The sequence below is a fragment of the Sebastes fasciatus genome, chromosome 23 (assembly GCF_043250625.1).
Source record: "Sebastes fasciatus isolate fSebFas1 chromosome 23, fSebFas1.pri, whole genome shotgun sequence".
Taxonomy (NCBI): domain Eukaryota; kingdom Metazoa; phylum Chordata; class Actinopteri; order Perciformes; family Sebastidae; genus Sebastes; species Sebastes fasciatus.
This window is the reverse complement of record NC_133817.1, coordinates 498,292-525,991: the sequence shown is the minus strand read 5'-3', so window position 1 is coordinate 525,991 and position 27,700 is coordinate 498,292. Positions and strand designations below refer to the sequence as shown.

Genomic DNA, 27,700 nt, shown 5'->3' with positions numbered 1-27,700 from the left:
TTGATTCATCTACAGCTTCACCGTTGATTCATCTGCAGCTTCACCGTTGATTCATCTGCAGCTTCACCAGCGGTGATGGAAGGCGTCTGAAACTCGGATCCTGAAGCATCAAAGTTCATTTTTGACCATGGAAATAGGTATTGGACTAAAAAAAAAAATGTCCACTTGAATTCTTTTTCCAGAGCTTTCAACCACAGGTGTAGTGCTGCCGGAGCGACGCTCATAAGGAACCAACAGAGTTCATATAATCCAGCTGACATTCAGGAGATGCAGGATCCTACAAGTACTGTTTTATCTTCTATTTGTTCCCTCCATGTCTCCTCCTGGGCTCAGTAACACCACGTATATAGCAGCAGACAAACACACATTCATTTCAAAGCTTTGTGTTATTTATTATATATATTATATATATTTGTCCTCCAGTATAAACTGTGTAGATAGATAGACAGGTTCTAACATTTAAAGTTGTGTATCTGACCTTGTCAAACCAACACGGCCCCAACAGAGCATGGCCTCATTCCCAGCTCTTCCACCGGCGTCCTGAAGCCAACCCTCCCTCTCCCGTGAGTTTAACTATCAAATCCAACATTTCTCCCCCAAAAGCTCACACTCTTCCCCCCCCACAATTAATTCACTCATTTATCCTCTGTTCCGGTCAAGGTCAACGTCTGTGATATCGTAATTAAAGAAGAAAAGGAAGAAGAAAGTTTTGGCTCTTCAGATGAAGCCTCACATTTGTGATCTGTTCAATCAGATCTTTTAAACTCACTTAACCCCTGATTAATCCCCAGCGCTCCGCAGTACGACGAGCTTCCCCGCTAATGAAATTAAGAGCAAAGGAAGCCTCCATAACAGATTCAGCACACATCGCCGGGACCGGTCAGAGACCGAACGAGCATCTGAGGAATCACACGAAGCAGCGCCGACCAAAGGCTTCGTGGATGTGATGGAAGCTCTCAGGACGTCATCTACCGACGCTGAACATGAACAGAGAGGTGATCCCTGCATGCCGTTCCAATCTGTTCTCATATTTACAGAAACAAAGGTGTCTCAATCTAAAACTAGAGTCGGTGATCTTCTTCAGAAACATTCTCTTTACATCCCGACAGTAATCAATCAAATCTCTCTGCATGTGAGATGTTTCTGAGTGATATCTCTCTGCTGTTCTGAACCGTAACCGTCGGTGGTCGTGGTGAGAAGAGGAGTCCGTTATCATCTTTACACATATATAGATTTTATTCTTTAAAGATCAGCGAGCACCAGAGTTCAAATTTAAGACTTTCAGGATCTGAAGGAGAAATGTATTAATATTATTTTCTTAATTCTTCATTATTAACTCTAAATCTCTACTTTATCCTGCTTCACATGAAACACATCCAGTTTAACTCCAGATACATGAGAAACACTTTATTATGTGTGTAACAAAATACTGAGACAAAGTCTGTTCACCTGTTAGTTTCTTCATACGTACACCGTCTGTATCAGCACATTAGTGTACTACATTAGTACATTAGTATATTAGACATTAACCCCAGCCTTCAGTCAAAGCCCTGAACATGAGTGTGGTTAACAGAGTAGACGGGTTCTGCCTGGATGAGACACTGAGAGGCTCGTGTGGTGAGTCTGAGGTTCTGATTGGTCGGTAGAACAGGAAGTCCACAGCTTCAGGCCATGGGCAGCTCATGAAAGGCTGCGTACTGTCCGGTCACGTGATGGTAGATCTGTACAAGAATAAATCAAGAAATAAACAACTCACGCATATGCAGAAAAGTAAGCTATGGAAACAGTGTGCGTGTGTGCGTGTGTGTGTGCGTGCGTGTGCGTGTGTGTGTGCGTTTGCGTGTGCGTGCGTGAAACCTCACCTGCCTCTCGATGTCAGCGAGCAGGCTGCTGGCTCCGAGGCGGAACAGGAGAGGAGAGAGCCAGTCGTTGCCCAGCTCCTCTTTGATCAGACTGAGCCACACCAGAGACTCCTGAGCCGTCCGGATCCCCCCCGCTGGCTTAAAGCCCACCTGAGGGACGGACACACACACACAGACACAGACACACACACACACACACACACAGACAGACACACACACACGCACACACGCACACACACAGCTCTGTCAACAGGACATCACTTCACCTGCAGCGTGGTTACACTCTGAACGTTAAGGCTGTATCCTATAAGAGTTTAACTGCTAAAACATTCTGGTGACTATTGTTAAAGTCTGATTAAATAGTTTCCTCTCCTGTTTATGACTCAATGACAGAATCATCTTTTCAACTTCTTTAAATTTTTTTTTATCTGTGAAACATGAAAAAAAATTAAAAGTTGTCAGGTGATTTTTTTTTTTTTTTCTTGAAGAAATGCAAAAACTAAATTGTGAAGAATCTGTCGATACATATTATCATATTATATATTATATTATGGTACAGGGGTAATGATTCAATATATTGTGACATATTGCTGTACTGTAAGCAATTAATTTAAAATGTAATTTTAGGAAAGCTGTCATAGTATAAAGAACACACCAGAAACACATCATTTTAGACTTCAGATTTGTACTGTATGATAATCACGGCATGTGATTATCATACAGTGGACGTGTCTGTAAAGGGGAGACCGGCGGGTTCTGTTCTGGTCAGAGGGATCATGAGAGATCTGGTTCTGCAGGTTTCTCTGAGCCTTGCTCATCAGGAGTTATTACCTGTGATCACTGGAGACTCATTCTAATACCAGGTGTGAACAGACGTCCTTAAAACTGTCCACGATCACTGAGGACGCATCTTACTACCGGGTCTGAACGGGGCCTGAGTCATGAGTTAATCCTTCAAAGTGACCTTTAACATAAATCAAACATCAAAGTAATTTGTATATTTTTGTTCACAAATTTATAATTTATTCAAAACATTTTTTATTTTAAAAAGTAATTTATTGGTTTGTTTTTATTTCTGATTTGCATTGTGTTCTGGTCAGAGGGATGATAAGAGATCTGGTTCTGCAGGTTTCTCTCTCTCCTTGCTCATCACCTGTGATCCCCCTCAGCTGCCGATAATCAGCCTGGCTGGGAGGCTATATCAGCAGGTTGGCTGCTCAGTTGGTTGTGTGTCTGCAGAGGGTCAACACCTTCAGTTGGCTCTCTGGGGTTATGTTGGGTTGGGTGTTTTGATTTTGATTGTGCACATCTTTAGCCAGCCTCTACTTCTCTTTTGTGTCCCCCCCTCCTAGTAACGGGCTGCACACCTTACAGGATCATCAAATCAATCTGATGATTGACATGGTTGTATGTTTAAACCAGGTTAAATAAGAGTGTGTCCATCAGCCAGCTAATTATGTTGGCTAACGTTAAATAAAAATGATTTACTGACATAAAATGCAGGCTACTAAAAAACTCTTTGGCTGCTGGTCTGAAGTATCGTTGACTAGTTCTGTCACTGCATTCTTCCACCTTCTGCCATGATGGATGTGTGTAACAGCTTCCCACTGTCTAGTCTGCAGAGGGTTTATTGTATTAATGAAACAATAACATAAATGAGAACTATTATAATTATAATTCTAGCTGGTTGCTGAATGGAGCTAATAAATGAGACGACCTGCATGCAGCTGATCTGTAGCGGAGCTTCTCCTCATCCACCAGCTCCAGAATAAGGCAGGAGGAAGTACTGTACCTTGTGGCCCGTACACAGGAAGTAGGCCCGGATGGCCCTCACCATCACTATGGCAACAGGGTAGGTGGCGTTGACGGACTCCTTTCCCGTGGACGTCTTGATGAAGTCCGAACCTGTCGGGATGAAACAGGTGACATGTAGTCATACGTTTATCTATATGTATGTTTCCAGAGTCCCGCCGCTACAAGAGAGACTGAAGAGGAGATGAAGCTGCTGGAGCTGCTGAAGCTGCGGACGCAGCGCGGTGCAGAGCTCGGAGACGGACGGGGCATTACTCTGACGGTCTGGAACATATGCTGCGGCTGATGACGGCTAACGCGGGGCAGCTGCACGCTCATCAATAAAAGCCTTCATTTCTCCTTCCCTTCCTTCACAGCCAATTATGTTTTATCAGCTTTCCTGATAAAAATAGAAGATGAAATGACACTCTTTAATAGATTACCCACAAACTGCAGGCTGCAGGAAAGACAGGAAAAGAGCCATCCCTTCTGCCTCCCTGGTGGATAATGACTGTTCATTACTGAACAGAACAAGATGAACATTTTCCAGTTCATTAAAGACATGTTCCATGTATTCTTCCAGTCAGGTCTTTCTCTCAGCCTCTCTCCCCTCTTCCTCAAACTGGCATAATCCTTAAGATTCGTTCTGGGGAGTCTTAATTACCAGATAATGGATAACGGTTATTAAATGCGGGTGGCGGTAATGAAGCTCTATTCATTTGCGTGGGCAGGGGGATACTGGCGGGGAACAGCAGAGTAAAATAGCCTGCATCAGAGATTAATAGGTGAAATTATCATTCAATTTCAGGAATCTCATACGCAATTCATAGGAACAAGAGGAGATTAAGGAGCGAGGGTGGCGACAAAAGCAATGCATTTTAATAATGATCTCTATCAGAGCCCCTGACAATTTGGTTCTGTAATCGGCTTATTATGTGATGGCTAGTTAAGCTAGTGTGTGTGTGTGTGTGTGTGTGTGTGTGTGCATGAGAGAGGGAGGGCTCCACTCATCAGGTTCGCAATAGGCAAAAGAAAAAGCTAAGCAGCAGCGCCACAAGCCGGATGACCGCTGGAATTACACCAGGCCTTCACCTCTTCAAACCTCTCTGGTGATACATGGACATCAGACCGATGTCGGACTTCAGTTAACAGCTGAAACATGTGCACGTTGGCCTGCGAGCCCTTCTATCACAGCGGTCTGATCCAGCGGTACTGTACGAGCAGAGCCGGCGGTAACGAGGCTGAGACGGTGGAGCTAATGAAATCCAGCGAGCTGTGTGGGTCGTCCCTCTACGAGCCCTCTCAGACGCTGATATCATCACTTTAACACAAGTTGATTTGTGACATCTCAGTTCACCACAGAGATCCATCAGCCTGCAGACAAACTCCTATTTACCTCCAGCTGCTGACTGAGGAGGAACACTCAGAAACACACAGTCTCACTCTGTGTCTACACGGGAGAGGCGTACACGTAGCGCGAGCAGCAGCTGCAGCTTACAGCCTGCATCAGAGACAGTATCAAGTGTAGGTCACCTGTGTTTTGAGACTTTGGTGTATTAGAGGGTTAGTTTAGATTCACCAAAGTCACACAATAACACTAACTAACTAACCGATCGCTGCAGCAGTAGATCAGCAACTCCTGCGTTCAGAGAGGTAGAATGACGTGTTTTTATCAATGGAGTCTGGTGGCTCTGAAGAGAGCAGAGATAACGGCTTCAGTTCCCTGTCTCAAAGCTTTCTGACGGCAAAGTATAAATAATTAGGTGTCTAAAATGCGTCTTGCAAAGCATAGCTGAAAATGCAGAAATGTGAAATGACTTGCCTAAAAATGTTAAAGCTCAAATGCATTGCACTGCTGAAAACCCTAGAAGATGACATGTACAACTGGCAGAGGTGGAAGCTGAACTGCATTAGCTAAAGAAGCTAAGAGCTGAAATACATTAAGCTAGAAAAGCTGGAAGCTAAACTGTAATACTGTCAAAAGTGGTACATTTTAATTTTCCTGAATAGGTGGAAAGAAGAAATGCTTTGTGTGTATATCAGACAGATGAACTGCATTGCTAAACACAAAGACCACAGCAGTACATTGCTTGCCTCCCGTGCTGGAACTCCTGTCTGTTTCTCCAAACTCCATCTACTGTAGGTCATACACTGACTATGTCCATAAACATAACAAGCCTAAACATGATTATTTATTATGATTACATATTATTATGCCTGACGTATGAAGGCAACATCAGATGTGTTCTATCATTCAACAGGAGCTACTGCTGCTGTTAAAGCTCGGCAGTGTGGACCGGGGTAAACTGCTGCAGAGGTCTGGAGGTTGGTGCTGCCGGTTTACTGACGTTAAACTAGAGGTTCTTCAGGAAAGCCCACTTTACCTTCTGACTTTACTTTCTGAATATTTCAAACTGAACTATTAGAGAACATTCAGCATGTACGGTTTCATTTAAAGACTTGAACCTAGATCAATAAGTTGAGTCATTTAAAGACTTGTCCAGGACTGGCAGACCCCCTGCTGTTAGACAGAGGTTCGGTCACAGAAGGTGTTCTCCAGCTGCCGTTCAGGTTCCAGCCTGACTCTTCCTACACCGTGGAAACATGTTTGTATTGTTGGTGTAATGTACCGATGCAGCTAAATCTCTCCATCCTCTACTCACCAAAGAAAAAGTCTATCTGTATTTAACACGCAGTCCAAACTGTGACTGTGAGCGACACTGAACCATGTCAGAGCAGGTTGTTGTGTCACGGTGAGACGGTGGTGAGACGTACCAGCCATCATGGCGACCAGACTGGCCTTGTAGACGTTGGTGAAGGTGCCCAGCTCTCCGATAGCCAGGATGCTCTTCATGTGGGCGTCTCCACAGGCCTCCCTGAACTGACGGATCTCATCATACATGGCTGTAGAGGGAGAAAGGACACACTCAATCCATGATCCATGATCACATCCCATCCCATCAGTGTGTCCTCAGCTTTACCTTCCCACTGTCCCGTGATGGCGAGCGTCCTGTTGATGACGATGTCGATCTCCGTGGCGCCGTCAGCCACGGCCAAGCGGACTTCCTGCAGGCGTGTCTCCAGCGGCGTCTGCCCTGCTGGGAAACCAGTGGCCACTGGGAGGGAGACGAGGGAGACGAGGGAGACGAGGGACAACACAAGTCTGATTCAGTTTCTATACTGGAGGTACACGACACACTCTGGTTACTGCATCAGGTGACTTACCGGAGGCAACAGGGAGGCTGGAGTTGGCTGCTTTTAGTGATTTGACGGCATCAGCCACGCGGGATGGATACACACACACTGCTGCTGTAGTCACTCCTGATACACAACACAACACATCACATCACAGGAAGCAGAGCAGAGAAGAGACGTGGTGATGAGCTGGTCTGTGTCGCCCTCTGCAGGTTGAATCAGCTCTGAACAGACGATGTGAAGCTGCTGAACCGGCTCCAGAGCTCCAGAGCTGCTGGTGAATGTTTACTGTTCACCTTCACCGGCTCGTCCAAATAGGTTTGATTAACCCCTTAACCACCACACCCTGTCTGACTGCTGGTGTTTGTGAGTCAGCGTGTTCCCCGAGCTCTTAATGTTATTATTACTGATCGATATGATGATGACAAAACTATGAAAATAAGACTCAAATAAACCTGGATTATATCTTTATGTCAAACAATGAATCAGTTAGTCAATCAAAAGAGGATTAAATAGCAACCATTCTGATAACTGATCAATTATCAAAAATCCTTTCTCAAGCAAAAACAACTGTATGCTTTTCTCTGTTTGATATACTATATCTTTGGCTTTTAAATTGTTAAAATAAGCCATTTAAAGATGTCTAGTTTTGTCTCGGGGGTTCTGGGATCAGCAGTTCTGACTATTTTCTGACATCTCATAGACTGAAGAATGAACTGATTCATCAAGATAATAATGAGTGATGATTGTTATAATGTGTTAAACATTTGATTTGTTCTTTAATTCTCCCTGTAGTTTTATTATAATAGTTTTATTTATAATAGTTACAGAACAGAATGCAGCTGTGGTTTATGGAGTATTTGTGCAGAGGTGTCTGTGAAAGAGTTGTCTGAATTGGTGAAGCTGTGAGGAAGGATGAATGCCTGGAGGAAGCCTCGACAGACAGGAACACTGAGACTTTAAATGCTTTATGTTGAAACGTTGCTGCACCGTGTGAACAACTAGAACTAGAACTGTGCTCCAGACCTCAGAACTTGCATTCCAAGTCATGTTTAACCAGTAAATATTTCATAATCAGCATTCTTAATTCATTAAATACAACCTCCTAACACCTCACAGCGGTCGTATCAGTACGTTTACAGTAGCTGCAGTGACTGAACCTGCTCTTCATGTGTACAGTAGTGTTCTGGTAGCAGACCTTTGTCGTGCATATCCATCGTCTTGAGCAGGTCGTATCGGACCGGCTGGATGGCTTTCAGACACAGCCGATGGACGTTGGACGGCGTATCGTCTCCAGCGAGAGTCGTCAGGTCGATGCAGGTGACGGCCTTCAGCAGCCAGGCGGCCTGCAGGACAAACACACCCACGTCACGGCAAATAGTCTAGTCTCCGTCTTCAGAGCTCGATGTCACCGCTGACAGAAGCTTGGTCAAATGAACAGTGAGGGTTATACTGTGACATCTGTTGTCTCATATCTATGAAGAGAAGAGTTTCTTAACTGATGTCCAGAACGTTTATTATACAACAATACTGCAGTATAAGATGACATGTACTGGGTTAGAAGATGTAATACTATACAACCCATACTGTTGTTATGTGACCACATTTGCACGGTGAGTAGAGGGACATTAACCTGCATATGCAGACAGGTACATACAGGTAGAGACAGGTAGAGACAGGTAGAGACAGGTAGAGACAGGTAGAGACAGGTAGAGACAGGTAGAGACAGGTAGAGACATATTCATGTGTCATGTTTATGTAATTATCTTTTAAAGTAGTATTGTGCTGTTTGGTCACCATGCCTCAGGATATGTCCAGTGTTACACAGACTGAAAGGAGAGGATATGTCCAGTGTATCACAGACTGAAAGGAGAGGATATGTCCAGTGTATCACAGACTGAAAGGAGAGGATATGTCCAGTGTATCACAGACTGAAAGGAGAGGATATGTCCAGTGTTACACAGACTGAAAGGAGAGGATATGTCCAGTGTTACACAGACTGAAAGGAGAGGATATGTCCAGTGTTACACAGACTGAAAGGAGAGGATATGTCCAGTGTATCACAGACTGAAAGGAGAGGATATGTCCAGAGTAACACAGACTGAAAGGAGAGGATATGTCCAGTGATACACAGACTGAAAGGAGAGGATATGTCCAGTGTAACACAGACTGAAAGGAGAGGATATGTCCAGTGTTACACAGACTGAAAGGAGAGGATATGTCCAGAGTAACACAGACTGAAAGGAGAGGATATGTCCAGCGTTACACAGACTGAAAGGAGAGGATATGTCCAGTGTTACACAGACTGAAAGGAGAGGATATGTCCAGTGATACACAGACTGAAAGGAGAGGATATGTCCAGCGTTACACAGACTGAAAGGAGAGGATATGTCCAGTGTTACACAGACTGAAAGGAGAGGATATGTCCAGTGATACACAGACTGAAAGGAGAGGATATGTCCAGTGTAACACAGACTTAAAGGAGAGGATATGTCCAGCGTTACACAGACTGAAAGGAGAGGATATGTCCAGAGTAACACAGACTGAAAGGAGAGGATATGTCCAGTGATACACAGACTGAAAGGAGAGGATATGTCCAGTGTATCACAGACTGAAAGGAGAGGATATGTCCAGTGTATCACAGACTGAAAGGAGAGGATATGTCCAGTGTATCACAGACTGAAAGGAGAGGATATGTCCAGTGTATCACAGACTGAAAGGAGAGGATATGTCCAGTGTAACACAGAATGAAAGGAGAGGATATGTCCAGAGTAACACAGACTGAAAGGAGAGGATATGTCCAGCGTTACACAGACTGAAAGGAGAGGATATGTCCAGTGTAACACAGACTGAAAGGAGAGGATATGTCCAGTGTAACACAGACTGAAAGGAGAGGATATGTCCAGTGTATCACAGACTGAAAGGAGAGGATATGTCCAGTGTAACACAGAATGAAAGGAGAGGATATGTCCAGCGTTACACAGACTGAAAGGAGAGGATATGTCCAGTGTAACACAGACTGAAAGGAGAGGATATGTCCAGTGTATCACAGACTGAAAGGAGAGGATATGTCCAGTGTATCACAGACTGAAAGGAGAGGATATGTCCAGTGTAACACAGAATGAAAGGAGAGGATATGTCCAGTGTAACACAGACTGAAAGGAGAGGATATGTCCAGCGTTACACAGACTGAAAGGAGAGGATATGTCCAGAGTAACACAGACTGAAAGGAGAGGATATGTCCAGAGTAACACAGACTGAAAGGAGAGGATATGTCCAGCGTTACACAGACTGAAAGGAGAGGATATGTCCAGTGTTACACAGACTGAAAGGAGAGGATATGTCCAGCGTTACACAGACTGAAAGGAGAGGATATGTCCAGAGTAACACAGACTGAAAGGAGAGGATATGTCCAGAGTAACACAGACTGAAAGGAGAGGATATGTCCAGTGTTACACAGACTGAAAGGAGAGGATATGTCCAGTGTAACACAGACTGAAAGGAGAGGATATGTCCAGTGTAACACAGACTGAAAGGAGAGGATATGTCCAGCGTTACACAGACTGAAAGGAGAGGATATGTCCAGTGTAACACAGACTGAAAGGAGAGGATATGTCCAGCGTTACACAGACTGAAAGGAGAGGATATGTCCAGTGTAACACAGACTGAAAGGAGAGGATATGTCCAGTGTAACACAGACTGAAAGGAGAGGATATGTCCAGTGTATCACAGACTGAAAGGAGAGGATATGTCCAGTGTAACACAGAATGAAAGGAGAGGATATGTCCAGTGTAACACAGACTGAAAGGAGAGGATATGTCCAGCGTTACACAGACTGAAAGGAGAGGATATGTCCAGTGTAACACAGACTGAAAGGAGAGGATATGTCCAGTGTAACACAGACTGAAAGGAGAGGATATGTCCAGAGTAACACAGACTGAAAGGAGAGGATATGTCCAGAGTAACACAGACTGAAAGGAGAGGTCTACCTGCCACTGTTTCTTGGGTGTCTTCTGTCCTTGGATGTGCTGAGCTCTCTTTAGGACGGCATGTGTATTCACTCTCACTTTGGAGACCCACTCCAGGTCTGTAGAGGGGAAAAACACATTATTTATAAATCTAAAAAACTATATATATATATGTAGCACAAATATACAACGTCCACACGGAGTAAATAAGAGCTTTGGAGTAGTTGGAGGTTGTATTTGAGCTCCCTGCTTCCAGTCTTTATGCTAAGCTAAACATGTTCCCGACCCGTCGTTCTACCAGACACACAAACACTCAGATGAGACTGATGTTCTCATGTGACTCTGGGAGAGTGAAAGGTAAACAGGAGGATTTTCCAAAGGCTGACACAACTCTGGAACACATCAGGCACAACGAAGTACAAAATATTCATGTGCATATAAACTAGGATGTGGACAGTGTTTCTGGCAGCTGTCATGTGGCGTACTGCAGAGAAGGACTGATATGTACACTTTCACATCCAGCATCCAGCTATCTGTGTCAACTAGAAACAGGCCAAGTCTTTGACAGAGAGAGTAAAGACAAAGGTGCTGAAACTAAAAGAGTGTGCAGACTCAGAGAGTATCTTTACAGAAGTGACACAGACAGAACTAGTCAGCTGAGCAGAGAGAGCTGGTCTGTCATGAGTTCTCAATTACACCGTCACCGTCTGACCGTAGCTACAGCAGCCGCATCCCATAATACCCACCAGTATGTGAATGTATGCGACAGTAAAAACACGCTAGATATCATTGTAACTTTCACCCAACAGTGACAGTGTTTCTAGAGATAGTCTGCATGTTACAGTCTGCACGTTACAGTCTGCACGATACAGTCTGTAATATGCAGACTGTAACATACAGACTGTAACGTGCAGACTGTAACGTGCAGACTGTAACGTACAGACTAACATACAGACTGTAACGTACAGACTGTAACATACAGACTGTAACATACAGACTGTAACGTGCAGACTGTAACGTGCAGACTGTAACATACAGACTGTAACATACAGACTGTAACATACAGACTGTAACATACAGACTGTAACATACAGACTGTAACGTACAGACTGTAACATGCAGACTGTAACATACAGACTGTAACGTACACTGTAACGTGCAGACTGTAACGTGCAGACTGTAACATACAGACTAACATACAGACTGTAACATGCAGACTGTAACGTGCAGACTGTAACGTGCAGACTGTAACATACAGACTGTAACGTACACTGTAACGTGCAGACTGTAACGTGCAGACTGTAACATACAGACTAACATACAGACTGTAACATGCAGACTGTAACGTGCAGACTGTAACATACAGACTGTAACGTGCAGACTGTAACATACAGACTGTATTAGTTATAGTTACAGTGTGTTATAGTTACAGTGTGTTATAGTTACAGTGTGTTATAGTTACAGTGTGTTATAGTTAGTGTGTTATAGTTACAGTGTGTTTTAGTTACAGTGTGTATTAGTTACAGTGTGTTTTAGTTACAGTGTGTTTTAGTTACAGTGTGTTATAGTTACAGTGTGCATTAGTTACAGTGTGTTATAGTTACAGTGTGCATTAGTTACAGTGTGCATTAGTTACAGTGTGTTATAGTTACAGTGTGTTATAGTTACAGTGTGTTATAGTTACAGTGTGTTATAGTTACAGTATGCATTAGTTACAGTGTGCATTAGTTACAGTGTGCATTAGTTACAGTGTGTTATAGTTACAGTGTGTTATAGTTACAGTGTGTTATAGTTACAGTGTGTTATAGTTACAGTGTGTTATAGTTACAGTATGCATTAGTTACAGTGTGTTATAGTTACAGTGTGTTATAGTTACAGTATGCATTAGTTACAGTGTGTTATAGTTACAGTATGCATTAGTTACAGTGTGTATTAGTTACAGTGTGCATTAGTTACAGTGTGTTATAGTTACAGTGTGTATTAGTTACAGTGTGCATTAGTTACAGTGTGTTATAGTTACAGTGTGTTATAGTTACAGTGTGTTATAGTTACAGTGTGTTATAGTTACAGTGTGTTATAGTTACAGTGTTATAGTTACAGTGTGCATTAGTTACAGTGTGTTATAGTTACAGTGTGTTATAGTTACAGTGTGTTATAGTTACAGTGTGTTATAGTTACAGTGTGTTATAGTTACAGTGTGTTATAGTTACAGTATGCATTAGTTACAGTGTGCATTAGTTACAGTGTGTTATAGTTACAGTGTGTTATAGTTACAGTGTGTTATAGTTAGTGTGTTATAGTTACAGTGTGTTATAGTTACAGTATGCATTAGTTACAGTGTATTATAGTTACAGTATGCATTAGTTACAGTGTGCATTAGTTACAGTGTGTTATAGTTACAGTGTGTTATAGTTACAGTATGCATTAGTTACAGTGTGTTATAGTTACAGTATGCATTAGTTACAGTGTGTTATAGTTACAGTGTGTTATAGTTACAGTGTGTTATAGTTACAGTGTGTTATAGTTACAGTGTGTTATAGTTACAGTATGCATTAGTTACAGTGTGTTATAGTTACAGTATGCATTAGTTACAGTGTGTATTAGTTACAGTGTGCATTAGTTACAGTGTGTTATAGTTACAGTGTGTATTAGTTACAGTGTGCATTAGTTACAGTGTGTTATAGTTACAGTGTGTTATAGTTACAGTGTGTTATAGTTACAGTGTGTTATAGTTACAGTATGCATTAGTTACAGTGTGCATTAGTTACAGTGTGTTATAGTTACAGTGTGTTATAGTTACAGTGTGTTATAGTTAGTGTGTTATAGTTACAGTGTGTTATAGTTACAGTATGCATTAGTTACAGTGTATTATAGTTACAGTATGCATTAGTTACAGTGTGCATTAGTTACAGTGTGTTATAGTTACAGTGTGTTATAGTTACAGTATGCATTAGTTACAGTGTGTTATAGTTACAGTATGCATTAGTTACAGTGTGCATTAGTTACAGTGTGTTATAGTTACAGTGTGTATTAGTTACAGTGTGCATTAGTTACAGTGTGTATTAGTTACAGTGTGTTATAGTTACAGTGTGTTATAGTTACAGTATGCATTAGTTACAGTGTGCATTAGTTACAGTGTGTTATAGTTACAGTGTGTTATAGTTACAGTGTGTTATAGTTACAGTGTGTTATAGTTACAGTATGCATTAGTTACAGTGTGCATTAGTTACAGTGTGCATTAGTTACAGTGTGTTATAGTTAGTGTGTTATAGTTACAGTGTGTTATAGTTACAGTGTGTTATAGTTACAGTGTGTTATAGTTACAGTGTGTTATAGTTACAGTGTGTTATAGTTACAGTATGCATTAGTTACAGTGTATTATAGTTACAGTATGCATTAGTTACAGTGTGCATTAGTTACAGTGTGTTATAGTTACAGTGTGTTATAGTTACAGTGTGTTATAGTTACAGTGTGTTATAGTTACAGTATGCATTAGTTACAGTGTGCATTAGTTACAGTGTGCATTAGTTACAGTGTGTTATAGTTACAGTGTGTTATAGTTACAGTGTGTTATAGTTACAGTGTGTTATAGTTACAGTGTGTTATAGTTACAGTGTGCATTAGTTACAGTGTGCATTAGTTACAGTGTGTTATAGTTACAGTGTGTTATAGTTACAGTGTGTTTTAGTTACAGTGTGTTATAGTTACAGTATGCATTAGTTACAGTGTGCATTAGTTACAGTGTGCATTAGTTACAGTATGCATTAGTTACAGTATGCATTAGTTACAGTGTGTTATAGTTACAGTGTGTTATAGTTACAGTGTGTTATAGTTACAGTGTGTTATAGTTACAGTGTGTATTAGTTACAGTGTGTATTAGTTACAGTGTGTTATAGTTACAGTGTGTTATAGTTACAGTGTGTTATAGTTACAGTGTGTTATAGTTACAGTATGCATTAGTTACAGTGTGTTATAGTTACAGTGTGTTATAGTTACAGTGTGTTATAGTTACAGTGTGTTTTAGTTACAGTGTGTTATAGTTACAGTATGCATTAGTTACAGTATGCATTAGTTACAGTGTGTTATAGTTACAGTGTGTATTAGTTACAGTGTGTATTAGTTACAGTGTGTTATAGTTACAGTGTGTTATAGTTACAGTGTGTTATAGTTACAGTGTGTTTTAGTTAGTGTGTATTAGTTACAGTGTGTTATAGTTACAGTGTGTTATAGTTACAGTATGCATTAGTTACAGTGTGTTATAGTTACAGTGTGTTATAGTTACAGTATGCATTAGTTACAGTGTGTTATAGTTACAGTATGCATTAGTTACAGTGTGCATTAGTTACAGTGTGTTTTAGTTACAGTGTGTTATAGTTACAGTGTGTTATAGTTACAGTATGCATTAGTTACAGTGTGTTATAGTTACAGTATGCATTAGTTACAGTATGCATTAGTTACAGTGTGTTTTAGTTACAGTGTGTTATAGTTACAGTGTGTTATAGTTACAGTATGCATTAGTTACAGTATGCATTAGTTACAGTGTGTTATAGTTACAGTGTGTTATAGTTACAGTATGCATTAGTTACAGTGTGTTATAGTTACAGTGTGTTATAGTTACAGTATGCATTAGTTACAGTATGCATTAGTTACAGTGTGTTATAGTTACAGTGTGTTATAGTTACAGTGTGTTATAGTTACAGTATGCATTAGTTACAGTATGCATTAGTTACAGTGTGCATTAGTTACAGTGTGTTATAGTTACAGTGTGTTATAGTTACAGTGTGTTATAGTTACAGTATGCATTAGTTACAGTATGCATTAGTTACAGTGTGCATTAGTTACAGTGTGTTATAGTTACAGTGTGTTATAGTTACAGTGTGTTATAGTTACAGTGTGCATTAGTTACAGTATGCATTAGTTACAGTGTGTTATAGTTACAGTGTGTTATAGTTACAGTGTGTTATAGTTACAGTGTGTTATAGTTACAGTGTGTTATAGTTACAGTATGCATTAGTTACAGTGTGCATTAGTTACAGTATGCATTAGTTACAGTGTGCATTAGTTACAGTGTGTTATAGTTACAGTGTGTTATAGTTACAGTGTGTTATAGTTACAGTGTGCATTAGTTACAGTATGCATTAGTTACAGTATGCATTAGTTACAGTGTGTTATAGTTACAGTGTGTTATAGTTACAGTGTGTTATAGTTACAGTGTGTTATAGTTACAGTGTGTTATAGTTACAGTATGCATTAGTTACAGTATGCATTAGTTACAGTATGCATTAGTTACAGTATGCATTAGTTACAGTGTGTTATAGTTACAGTGTGTTATAGTTACAGTGTGTTATAGTTACAGTGTGTTATAGTTACAGTATGCATTAGTTACAGTGTGCATTAGTTACAGTATGCATTAGTTACAGTGTGCATTAGTTACAGTATGCATTAGTTCTAGGTTAACCTGTGGATGTTCAGCAGGTCATTAACCTACAGTGTTACTCATTAAACTGTCAGCAGTTCTCTGCAGCTGTCAGAGCAACATGTGTTACACAACTCACATTACTACTCTGTTACAGTCAAGATTAAAGTAGCTTTAACTTTACAGTTAACATAAAGAGACTCACCCAGCTTCATCCCAGGGTTCCTGGCAGACATGATGAACTACACACTTTATTATCTGTAGTATTCACTAGTTGTTCTCCTGTAGATCCAGACACCGTTAACCAGAGAGCTGTCAGCACACTGCTTCCTCTTCCTGCTCCTCACAGCAGGAAGAGGAATCCCTCCACAGTAAGAGAGCGCTGCGTGTTCAGGAAGAGGAATCCCTCCACAGTAAGAGAGAGCTGCATGTTCAGGAAGAGGAATCCCTCCACAGTAAGAGAGAGCTGCATGTTCAGGAAGAGGAATCCCTCCACAGTAAGAGAGAGCTGCATGTTCAGGAAGAGGAATCCCTCCACAGTAAGAGAGAGCTGTGTGTTCAGGAAGAGGAATCCCTCCACAGTAAAAGAGAGCTGTGTGTGTTCAGGAAGAGGAATCCCTCCACAATAAAAGCAGTCAAACACAACCAATAATTAAATTGATTATTATTCCAGCAAAATATTATATACATAACATGATATGGCTTTAAATAATACCCTCCTTTTTATTTTTAAAGACACTGATTTTAAATCATATTTAATCATGATTGATAACTTAAAACTCAAAAATTCTAAATTGTTTAGACATTTTAAATGTATTCCAGTTGTTTAACAGACCCTGGATGTTTGTTTGTTTTTTGATTTTGTTTTTATTCATCTTTTCCTTTCCTTACAGTTTATTCGTTGTATAATTAATAATTTATTTTTATATTATTTTTATATTGTAAAATATTTTTATGTGAATATTGTATTGTAAAAAAAAAAAAAAAAAAAAAGGCACAGCCAGAACAGAGCTGTTGAGTTTCCTGTGCCGTTAACACTCTTCCAGGATGTTCTCATGTCCAAATAATACAAATAGGCCTAAATATAAATAGGTGTCGTAATGTCTTGCATTTTAACAGAACGCCATTAAAGGGGAACTACGTCCATTTTCAAAATTCATACGTGTCATACCGTCTACGACAGTCCAAAAAAGATTATTAAACATGAACAACTCTCTCCAGAATCCAACAACTAGAGCGCTAAAACTCAAACTGGTGACGTCATCAGGTATAAAGAGTGGAGCCGCTCTATAGAGAATGAATGGGGAGAGATTTTCTAGATGACACTGAGAGTATATGGGAACATTTTGTGTTTCCCAGCTGACAACACTACAATAGAATAAAGCTCATCTGAGTATAAAAAAAGAAAACTAAATCAGTCTCCCATTCATCGTCTATGGAGCAGCTCCACTCTTTCTACCCGATGACATCACCAGTCTGAGACTTCCTTCTCTGGTTTCTGGCTTTGAGAGAGAGAGGAGCTCATGTTCACTAACATTGATTGAACTCTGTAAATAACATGTTGGAGCTCTCCATTGGGGCGGTGTTCCCCTTTAAAGCGCCACTATGTGCAGACAGGCTCTCGCCCTGCAAGCAGTTAGCGAGCCCGAGAGTTTTACATGCTTGAGTAATTGTTGCATACCAGACGTATATGCAGAGGCACATATAGGATCTGTGGCTGGGAGAGCCCAGGCCGGAGCCAAACGCTGCACCGTTACCATGGAGCTGCTGCATAATATTATGGAGACATACAGTATGTTAGTGAGGCCTTGTATTGTTATATAGGCCTCGTGAAAAAAACCCTCAATAGGAGATTCATGTTGAGCTCAGGAGTGGAGGTGTGACTCTCAGAAACTACTTGTTAGTGTGTGTGTGTGTGGTCCAACACTTTAACATTTAACAAGCCAGTACACTGCAAGTATACTGCAAGTCTACGCCTTACACACCAAGAGTAAACATCTATGAGTGGTCTTAAAGGTAATTCAGCCAGACGAGAGGCGAGAATCAAAGCTGGGAAACTAAGATTTCCATTAACTTCCTTTAGATAACCTTTAAAAACTACGGTAGCTATCTCTTTTATAATACAGCCGTGACACGAGGCGCTGGATATAACTTTGGTTTGTTTCAATTGCTATATTTTCATGCTTACTTCATGATGATCCTACTTCTTCTGCACTGAGGTAAACAAGAAGCCGTGCATGATGTCTCCTGAACTTCCACTAGATGTCAGTGCAGTTCTGGATTTTGGCAAAAGCTGCACGTTTCAATGAAAGGAGAACCCAAATCCTGTTTTTGTCTTTATGTACTCAAATCATGCTGTCAAACTTTGTTCAAACCTCTCAAAACCATATTTTAAATGTCAGTGGATATCATCACATTTCAATCAATCACTCAATCAATCAAACTTTATTTATATAGAACCTTTCAAACTAGTCAAATGCAATTCAAAATGCTGGACAGACGAGTGACAAACATATAGAGTGTTAAAAATGGATTTAGAGACTAATGCACCAGAACAACCAAGATAAAAGTTCACTGAATGAGAAAGCAATAAAATATGGGTATTTAAGAGAATAAAAGTTAAATAAAATAAAAGGGAAATGACAATAACAATAAAAATTAAATAAATAAAAATTATGAAATTACAAAAAATAAGCAGCTTGTATTAAAATAATAACATTTTAATAAAATAAAATAGAATAAAAGAGATAATAATGATCAGCAATAAAATGCTGATTGAATAAAATAGAGTAAAATAAACACTATAATAATAATGAGGATGATAAATAAAATAAGTATTACAAATTAAAAAAAAACATAAAATTATAAAACACTACATAAAGGCCAGACTATATAGTTGGGTTTTTAGTTTATGAAGAACCGGAGGATCAGGTGTGTTTCAGTGTGTCAGGCTGAATCAAGAGACACCGTCACTGTAAACTCCTTAAGAGGAAAGGTTCAGAATAGAAATCCTGGAAAACCTTGCAACCAGCATTGGGAATGAGTTCATCCTGATTCCTCGGCCTCTCTATGTCTTGTACATGAACAGTGATCACCCTGAGCCGAGTGGTGAACACCTCCGTCTGCCCGTCTCCTGGCTGAGCTGCATTCTCCACCTCTGGTGTCCCTCGTGTGTTTTGTCACGAGACACACGAGGTGGAATTCCCCTAAAACCAGATTCAGGTTACCGCTGTGGTTTTCCTGCCAACAGAAATCTTTCTCTGCCACCTTTTAAACATCTTCGAGGTGCATAGCGATCTCATTTTTCATGAATCCACAGAGGATGTGTTTTCCCTCCGGTCGAGTCTTGTTGACTCATCTTACTGTTCGGCTGCCAAAGAATGTGCAGATGCATCCCTGAATAGCAGCGTCTGTCTTTGATCCCTGCAGAAATGTGAATGGTGCACAGTTCTGCCACTTAGGAGTGGTTTTGAGCAGCAAGTGGAAAGGGAGGTTCCTCGCCGCTGTGGTTCAGTCAGCCTTCGGAGTCTGTGCTTCATTAAACTGAGATCATGCTCAAAGCCGAGGAGGGGGGGAGAGATGTGAAGCAGGGGGCAAACTAAGGCCCAGATGAATCACAGAAAGAGGAAGAGGAGAGGAGGATGTGGGGGGAATCGTTCCTCGATGACTGGGCTCTGGTGAAAGTGACAGGGCACTGACTCAGTGAGGGACAGAACCGAGTGGAAGTGAGTCAGTGGGCCGCTGTCTCTGAGCTGCATGCCATCCTCGGTCCATGCCCAGAGTCCACTCGCTGCTCCGGGACGGACAGACGCCCTTCTGCTGTAAATACAGTTACTCACCCAGAACCCCGTGTTAACTTCAGCACAACTGTCACAGTGTCTTTGTGGAGGCTCTCCTGTACTTTATCCCTTCAGGTTTACTGTAAATCTAAATATAAGAGTCCATTCTGTGAACAGATGTGAGCCGTCCCAGCCTGCTGGGAGAAGCTGAAGCTGACTGACGGGGTTTCAGCTGTTTGGGATGTGTTTTGTGCTGGTCTTAGTTGGACCCCCCAGATTCTTCTTGTGCCCCTCCAGACAAGAGCTCAGTCCTAGTTACACATCATAGATGTATAAAGAGAGCTGGATACAGCGTTGGAGGAAGTCCTTTAGTGGCGCATGAAGCAAAAAAGTTTGACTACTGAGTATAAAGTTGTCCAGATCTTGTGAGAGCAGGTGAACTGGTTACCTCCGCCTCCCAGCCCTCGCTCCAGCCTCGGCCTGGGTCTCATTCACATGAACGGAGCACATGAAATCATACCTCTGGATTCAGCTGTTAGTTCATTTTACAACTCTTAAGACCTAAAGATTTAAGTAAGGACTATTCAAGTACTCAAAAACGAATCATCCTCTGACTTACAGACGTCTCTTTCCCAATGTACGTCTGATGGCATCACGTGATGGACACGGATGTTGACAGTAACCCACCAGACTGAGAAGAGGTGACTGTTACTGTGATATTATTGAAAATCATAAACATTTATGGTGGGGGAAAATGTATACAATGAGAAACAAAAGTTCATGGTATATTAAGTCTGATGTTAAAACAAGTGACAGGGTTGCATGGTTCATTTATTCATTTAACTGCTCTGGTCATGAGAGATGTGGTTCTGCAGGTTTCTCTCTCTCCTTGCTCATCACCTGTGATCCCCTCAGCTGCTGATAATCAGCCTGGCTGGGAGGCTCTATATCAGCAGGTTGGCTGCTCAGTTGGTTGTGTGTCTGCAGAGGGTCAACACCTTCAGTTGGCTCTCTGGGTTTACGTTGGGTTGGGTGTTTTGTGGGGTTTTGATTTGGAGCGTGCACATCTTTAGCCAGCCTCTACTTCTCTATTGTGACATCTCATACTTCAGACACCACAAATCCTCCCCCACACACACACACACACACACACCTTGCTGCCACCCACACTGAGCGGAGAAAGGTTGGTATGGTCAGTTCTAGAAACCAGAGATGAGAGCGTCCACCCAGTTTCAGGGTGTGTAGCAGAGAAACAGGCAGGAGACTCTCTGATGACACCTGACTCACACCTTTAAACAGCCTCTCCCAGCAGTCCCACTGGATCCAGTTACTGCACCGGACAATGGTATACTGGCAGAACGCACGGCATCTCATTCATTCACTGATACTTTAATGCTCTACTGTTGAAGTCCATGTTCATTTGAAGTGCTTGCATCAATGCTCCGTCTTCATTCAGACTATTCAAATGAAAACTGTTGACAGTGAGGTCAAGTGAAAGCTGATGGTGCTTGCTGTTCGCCCCAGTAGGGCTGCCCAAGGGTGGGGCGTAACAAATGGGGGCTCGTCCGAGATATGATCCTGAGACCTCTCACACCCGAAGCAAGAATCATACCCCTTTTTTATTTACTGCCAATATAACACGTCAAACTTAGTTTATCGGTGTTCCCTAGTTCCTGGTGTATCTCCACGTTATTTAAGGTTGATGCATATTCTGCTTTATTACATTTAGTTGGTATTTTGACGCCCTCCTCCATCCTCCAGGCTCTAGATCGGTAAATCATTGGAAACAAACCTTTTGCTTTCAGACATCCTTTTTTCCACCATTTGTACTTCCTCCAGGAAGTCAGAATGCATAGATGGGTAGTCTGTGACTGATGACAGGAGATGAAGAAGGAAGCAGTTATATCCTCTCGCTGCTATAGGAAACTAATCAGTGCCCAGCAAACATTCACACTTTGAATAGATGTAACTAGTTCAGAACATATTCCAATAGCTTTCACTTCAATCTTAAACATGTCATAATGACTTATATACTCTATGTATGTATATATACGTGTAAATAAATAATATGTACTGATGTAATAATGGAACCTTAAGAAAAAAACATCGATCCACCAAACACACACTTCTGTGAGATGAGAGAGGCGTTCGGAATCAACAGCTTCTTGCTCTGTTGTCAAAAGTGTTGTTCCCATTACTCACTTAGACACAAAACCATAGGAAGATAAGGGGTTAAAAAATACAGGCGTTACTTAAATAATGAGGTAATAGTTGGAGAAGGACATACAGCAGTTTAAATGAAAACACTGCAGCTGTTTACTAAATGTGAATAATCTGCTGTTATTGGACATACCAGCATGTTAAAGAGCACTAGTTAGTGAGGATGTCAAAGAATTTACAATCAAACTTACAGCTCTGGCCTTGAGAGGATTTATGTTGGAGATAGCCTCAGTTTGAACTCCAGCGGCAGCAGCACTGATACGAGGATATGAAAAAAACATGTTTTATCACGACTGTGAAGGTGCTGAAGAATTCAAAATATACAGCCCATATCTGCCGGCTGCAATTACGTACAGCCATAAAACATTCCAGTCAATAGTTTGTCAGTTGTGAATGTGGAGAATGAGAGGAGGAGAGAGAAGCCAGGGGGAGTGAGTGTCTGCCTGCCTCTTCTCTCTGGACACGTCCGGAAGTAGCACTTCCTGACACCAGAAGTGGGATATTTAGGTTATTTACTCAAGAGGTCTGGGGAAGTGCCTGTCTGGAGTATGTATATATGCTGTGTGTGTGTTAGGGGTGGTGGTGGTTTGTTTATGGTGGGGTGCCACTGCAGATCCTTCTCCGTGTTCTGTCCGTCTGTTAGAATCCGTGACGGCTCTCACGGTCAGAGTTAGACTTTCTCTTTCTAACATTGTTCCTGTCCTCAAGAAGCCAGACGGCCTCAACTTGCTGCTAGAACCTGTTAGCACTGATGAGATCCTACTGCAGTTTTAACACCATAATGTGTTCTCAGTACTCCACTATACTATTACAGTGTGTTCCAATCCGCGTACTTCTGTACTTACACTTACTACTTTGAGTGCATAAGTGCGTTCACACTGGGAAGTACGGCAAAATGCAGTGCACTCAAAGTACCCGGATGTTGTACTCAAAACGGTCAGATCGTTGAGTGTGGAACACTGGACACTTTCCACACTCAACTGTCGCCATCGTAGCGGAAGGGGCGGAGCCACGACCACTATTCAAACATACGTAGATAACAGAATAAAACAATACGTAAACATACCGGTGCATTTTCAGCCAACAGAGGTCTACTGGAATCCATGCCTCCACGGGTCAGACCTTCAGAGGTCTACTGGAATCCATGCCTCCACGGGTCAGACCTTCAGAGGTCTACTGGAATCCATGCCTCCACGGGCCAGACCTTCAGAGGTCTACTGGAATCCATGCCTCCACGGGTCAGACCTTCAGAGGTCTAGAGGAGTCCATGCCTCCACGGGTCAGGAGGGGGACCTACTGAAGATGAGGCAGCTGGTCATCATGTTCTGGCTGATCTGTGTATGTGTGAGTGTTAGTACCACGTCAGATTTCTGATGTGCATTGAGACTCTTCACTGAGGTATAAATGAACCTTCATCGTGCTCGTATGAAGCTGAGTAGAAAACTTAAGAGGAGGGTGAGGAGTGTTAAACTGCTCCACATCACAACACCTCTTCCTCCTCCTCCTCCTCCTCCTGCTCCTCCTCCTCCTCCTCCTCCTCCTGCTCCTCCTCCTCCTCCTCCTCCTCCTGCTCCTCCTCCTCCTCCTCCTCCTCCTCCTCTTCTTCGTGGGTCAATCTGGAGGAATTAGCAGAAGGCTTTCTGACGGGCTCTGGCACTAACAACGGGAGGTTTGGGCGGACGCTGAGTGACGGAGCCCGTCGGGGAACAGCGAGTCGGCCAGCTTTGATGTGAGAGAGAGGAGCCCCCTTTTTCACAGAACTCCCAGTGAGGTCGGAGGTCGGGGTCTCCGAGGTGGTCATGGACTCCGAGGATGGGAGGAGGGAGATGTTACGGAGAGGAGGGGGGGGGCAATAAAAGTCTATTTAATCCTATCAAAACCTGCGTTGTCCTCCGATTCAGTGAAGACAATGTGAGAGGCCAACCTGGCAGGATGCTATTGTTCTGTCTGAATACAACTGGATGTGACGTACTGTAACTGGACCTTCCAGTTCCACACACACACACACACACACACACACACACACACTGTGATGAGAGTTCTGCTGCTGCTTTCACTTTCTAAGTAGAAATGTGTTCCTTCATCACCAAGAAGACAAACTGTACTTTAATTTGACTCCATCCCACATCCATCCAGGCTGAGATGGAGATGATTATTCATGCTTTTATTTCTTCTTGTTGAGATTATTGTAACGCTCTCTTCATGTATTCTTTGTATCAATGTAAAGCACTTTGTGATTTTGTATCTGTGAAAGGTGCTATACAAATAAACTTTACTTACCTACATCCAGCGTCCTGCTGCCACTCTGCCACCGACTGGGAATTAATCTGCTGCTGAAAATATTCTCCAACGAATACACAACTCTTCCTGTTTTAGACATGATTGATAAAACTACAGTGTTGTTGCTGTTATAGGAAATTACCGAACTTTTTTAGAAGTAAAAAACTGTATATTTGTGATGCGTTTGTGAAGCTAATGAGCCACAGACAGGACAGGAGAGTCAGACTTACGGTACATGTCCACAGCCTCCGTGCTTTCCACGCTCCCCATTCATTGTCTATGTAAGCCGCCACGCAATGCATTCTGATAGCGTGGCGTCGCGATTCGAGAGACTAGGCATCACGATGCCCGCTCCTCATTTGCATAAAGTTGAGGGCTCGTCTACTTTATGTAAATCACAGGCGTCCGACGCGACTCGCCGCCTCTCCAAACTCCCGAGGATCTTTTAAAATAAACGTTGTTGATCTAAATTAAAGACAGATTCAGCAACATGGATTATTTCTCTCCTCAAATGTTTTCAGAAACATCTCAGTGAACTATTTACGTGAAATAAGAGAAGAAAGTTTCCAAACGAGCCTCCAGACTGGTTCCGGTTTGAAAGCTGGGAGCAGCAGCCAACGGCGGGAAAGCGTTCGTCCAATCAGGAGCCGAGTGCCTTGTTTCTAGGGACAGCCCACCAAGCGTCCAATGCTGGGAAGCGTCACGTCCCCTCGCGATAAAAAACGCCCCGGTGGACACGTACCATAACACATTGGTGGTTTTGGTGTTTGCTGGCCTCCCTCCTCTGGCTTCCTGTCCGTTTCCAGATTGATTTTATTGTTTGTTTTTAAGGTTTTAAATGGGCTGGCACCACCTTATCTATCAGAGCTATTACACCTCCGTACTCCAGTCAGAGCACTTCGACCAATCAGATGCTCTCGGATGTCCTGGAGCTCCTGATCTCTGGAACAGCTCACCTCTACATATTCAAACTGCTCCGACTGTAGAATCATTGAAGTCGCTGCTGTAGACTCACTACTCCTCTTCTCACTGGCGTTTGATTGAGTTTACCTTCTGTTGTGCTGCTCTTTCACTGCCGTTACGTGCAGATTATGGTTATTGTCTTTGCTCTGTTCTTATTGTTGTTTGCTTTGTTTTTCATTTTGATTCTGTACATGTCCAACACTGCGGTCAGCTGCGGTTGTTACCTTGACATGACATGACATTTGTTGACGATAATAAAGATATAAAATAATACCCGCCGTATCCTTTAAACATCAACTCCTGACTGAGTTCAAGAGGAAGTTCTGGTTCTGGTTCATGAAGCTCGTACAGCTCTCCAGAGGTTCCAGAGGTTCCACATACAGGCAGCAATGTTATTTTATATTTGCGGTTGAAAATAAGTGAACCGAGTCTGGCAGCCGTGTTTATGACTCACGCCAACACCGACCTCGCTGAAACCGATGTCCGCGAGGAAAGAATCACCGCAGGCCGGACTCTGAGTCTCAAACCCATCAAAGACACTTTAAATGAACTCCAGGATGAAGTGGTGTGCTGCGTGACCAAAGTCTGAATCCCTGGAAGCTGCTGAGAACTACAGACTGCAGGCTCAAAGTCATGGGGGGAGAGAAAACGCAGAATTCATAGCAGATGTTTCCACGTTGAAACAGAAAGCAGAGAAGCAGAGAAGAGTCACAGGGGAGAATGTAATCTAAGAATTATTCACCTTCTGAATAGAACTGAAGGCGGCGATCCAACGGCCTTTGTGAATAGAGTAAAGGAGTGGTGGGTTGTATGATCACAGCTCACCTTACCGGCTCAGACAGGACAGAATGCCTCCTGGATGGAGCAGACGGGTCCGTGTAGCTCTGTGCATCTCACCCAGCAGGCCATCCATAATGTTGCTGCTGGTGCAGGAGGCCTCGCCAAGAATGGAACTGGAGGGAGAAACCAACGAGAAGGCTTCAACCACCGCAGGGTGAACACTCCCAACTTCTCTTCTTGGGTATTTCAGAGAGAGGAACCTCCAAAAGAGCAGCTCCGGGTCTCTCACGTCCCCGGTTACAGCCAGCCTAGTGGCAACCTGCAGACTACTCTATGGTCTATAGTAAGTTTATCCAACATTTCTTCACAAGCTGCACGTTTTTAACGGGAAAGAGAGGAAGGACGTCAGCGGTCAGCGGTCAGTCGGCTTCGTCTGCGCTCAACATGCAGAACGTTAGCTGGCCAGGGACCGCCGGTCCAATGATGTACCTGAATTCACCATATTAGTACTGACATTCCTGTAGTAGTACGTCACAACGTCTGCTGTATCAGCCGTGTGTTTACTACGTGTTTATTAGCATATAGAGCAGGAAGTGAGATCGGAACTCAAGTGGTCACTGGAGACGCATTCTAATGCCAGGTGTGAACAGACGTACTTAAAGCTGTCCACGTGTGATCCGATCACTGAGGACGCATCTTAATACCAGGTCTGAACGGGGCCTGAGACGCACCGAGCTTTCCATTAACTACAACGTAAACCCATTCACGTCAATATTAACACTCGGGGAAAAGGCGCAGAGAGCGTGGTGACGTTCCTTTAAGAGCGAAAGAAGAGGTGGATGGGTCCAACAAACATAAGGCTTTCATCCAGGAGACCGCTGTTCACGTCCCGTCCATCACGTTAGTCAGCTGTTCGTTCATGTCATTTTCACTGTAAAAACCTAGTTTTAAGCCCAACATGCTGTTTTTTCCTTTAAACCTAACTATAGCGCTTTTGTTGCTTAATCCTAAACAATGAATTGACAACATTAAGGGTGTGTTTATTGCGACCGAAGAGGTCTGAGACGGGGTCAGAACGCGTTGACCATTCGTAGTTAATGGCTTCAACACACACACACTTTCTCTTTCTCTCGATATCACAACATGGGTTGTCACACACTTCACCCTGACGCAGCCGGAGATCAAACCACCAGTAGTTCCAGACTCACACAGGTGTTTTCTGGGTAAACCGTAGAGCGTGGCCACCGGGCATCTACCCACGTACCACAGGGGGATCATTTCACGTACATATGGAATATGTAACAGAGAGAGAACTGAAGCTTGTGAGAACACAGCAGTGAGGTTTGAGACCACCTGATTTTGGGTTTGAACCTTTTCAACAAAACACAGGATTCATCTACACTGTAAAAAATGAAAGAACAGAAAGTAAAACCACACACGTCCATG

At 42.5% G+C, this 27,700-nt stretch overlaps 1 protein-coding gene across 1 annotated transcript; it reads right to left on the bottom strand.

Moving 5' to 3' along the window:
- Positions 1-1,394: 1,394 nt before the first annotated feature.
- On the bottom strand, positions 1,395-16,601 carry dera (deoxyribose-phosphate aldolase (putative)). The gene is made up of 9 exons (XM_074625625.1): positions 16,438-16,601; positions 10,838-10,935; positions 8,047-8,194; positions 6,879-6,974; positions 6,635-6,769; positions 6,429-6,557; positions 3,655-3,767; positions 1,863-2,012; positions 1,395-1,721 (listed from the first exon to the last, which is right to left on the bottom strand). The coding sequence occupies exons 1-9, from the start codon at positions 16,466-16,468 to the stop codon at positions 1,665-1,667; spliced, it is 957 nt and encodes a 318-aa protein (XP_074481726.1). The 5' UTR covers positions 16,469-16,601; the 3' UTR covers positions 1,395-1,664.
- Between the last annotated feature and the right edge of the window lie 11,099 nt (positions 16,602-27,700).

Excerpts from the sequence above, each read along its gene's own strand:
- dera (XM_074625625.1), bottom strand. The coding sequence starts at position 16,468 with ATGTCTGCCAGGAACCCTGGGATGAAGCTGG. Across the intron at positions 8,195-10,837 it reads CACCCAAGAAACAGTGGCAG|GCCGCCTGGCTGCTGAAGGC; the intron begins GTAGACCTCTCC and ends TTTGTCCTGCAG. Across the intron at positions 6,975-8,046 it reads GATGGATATGCACGACAAAG|GAGTGACTACAGCAGCAGTG; the intron begins GTCTGCTACCAG and ends GTTGTGTATCAG.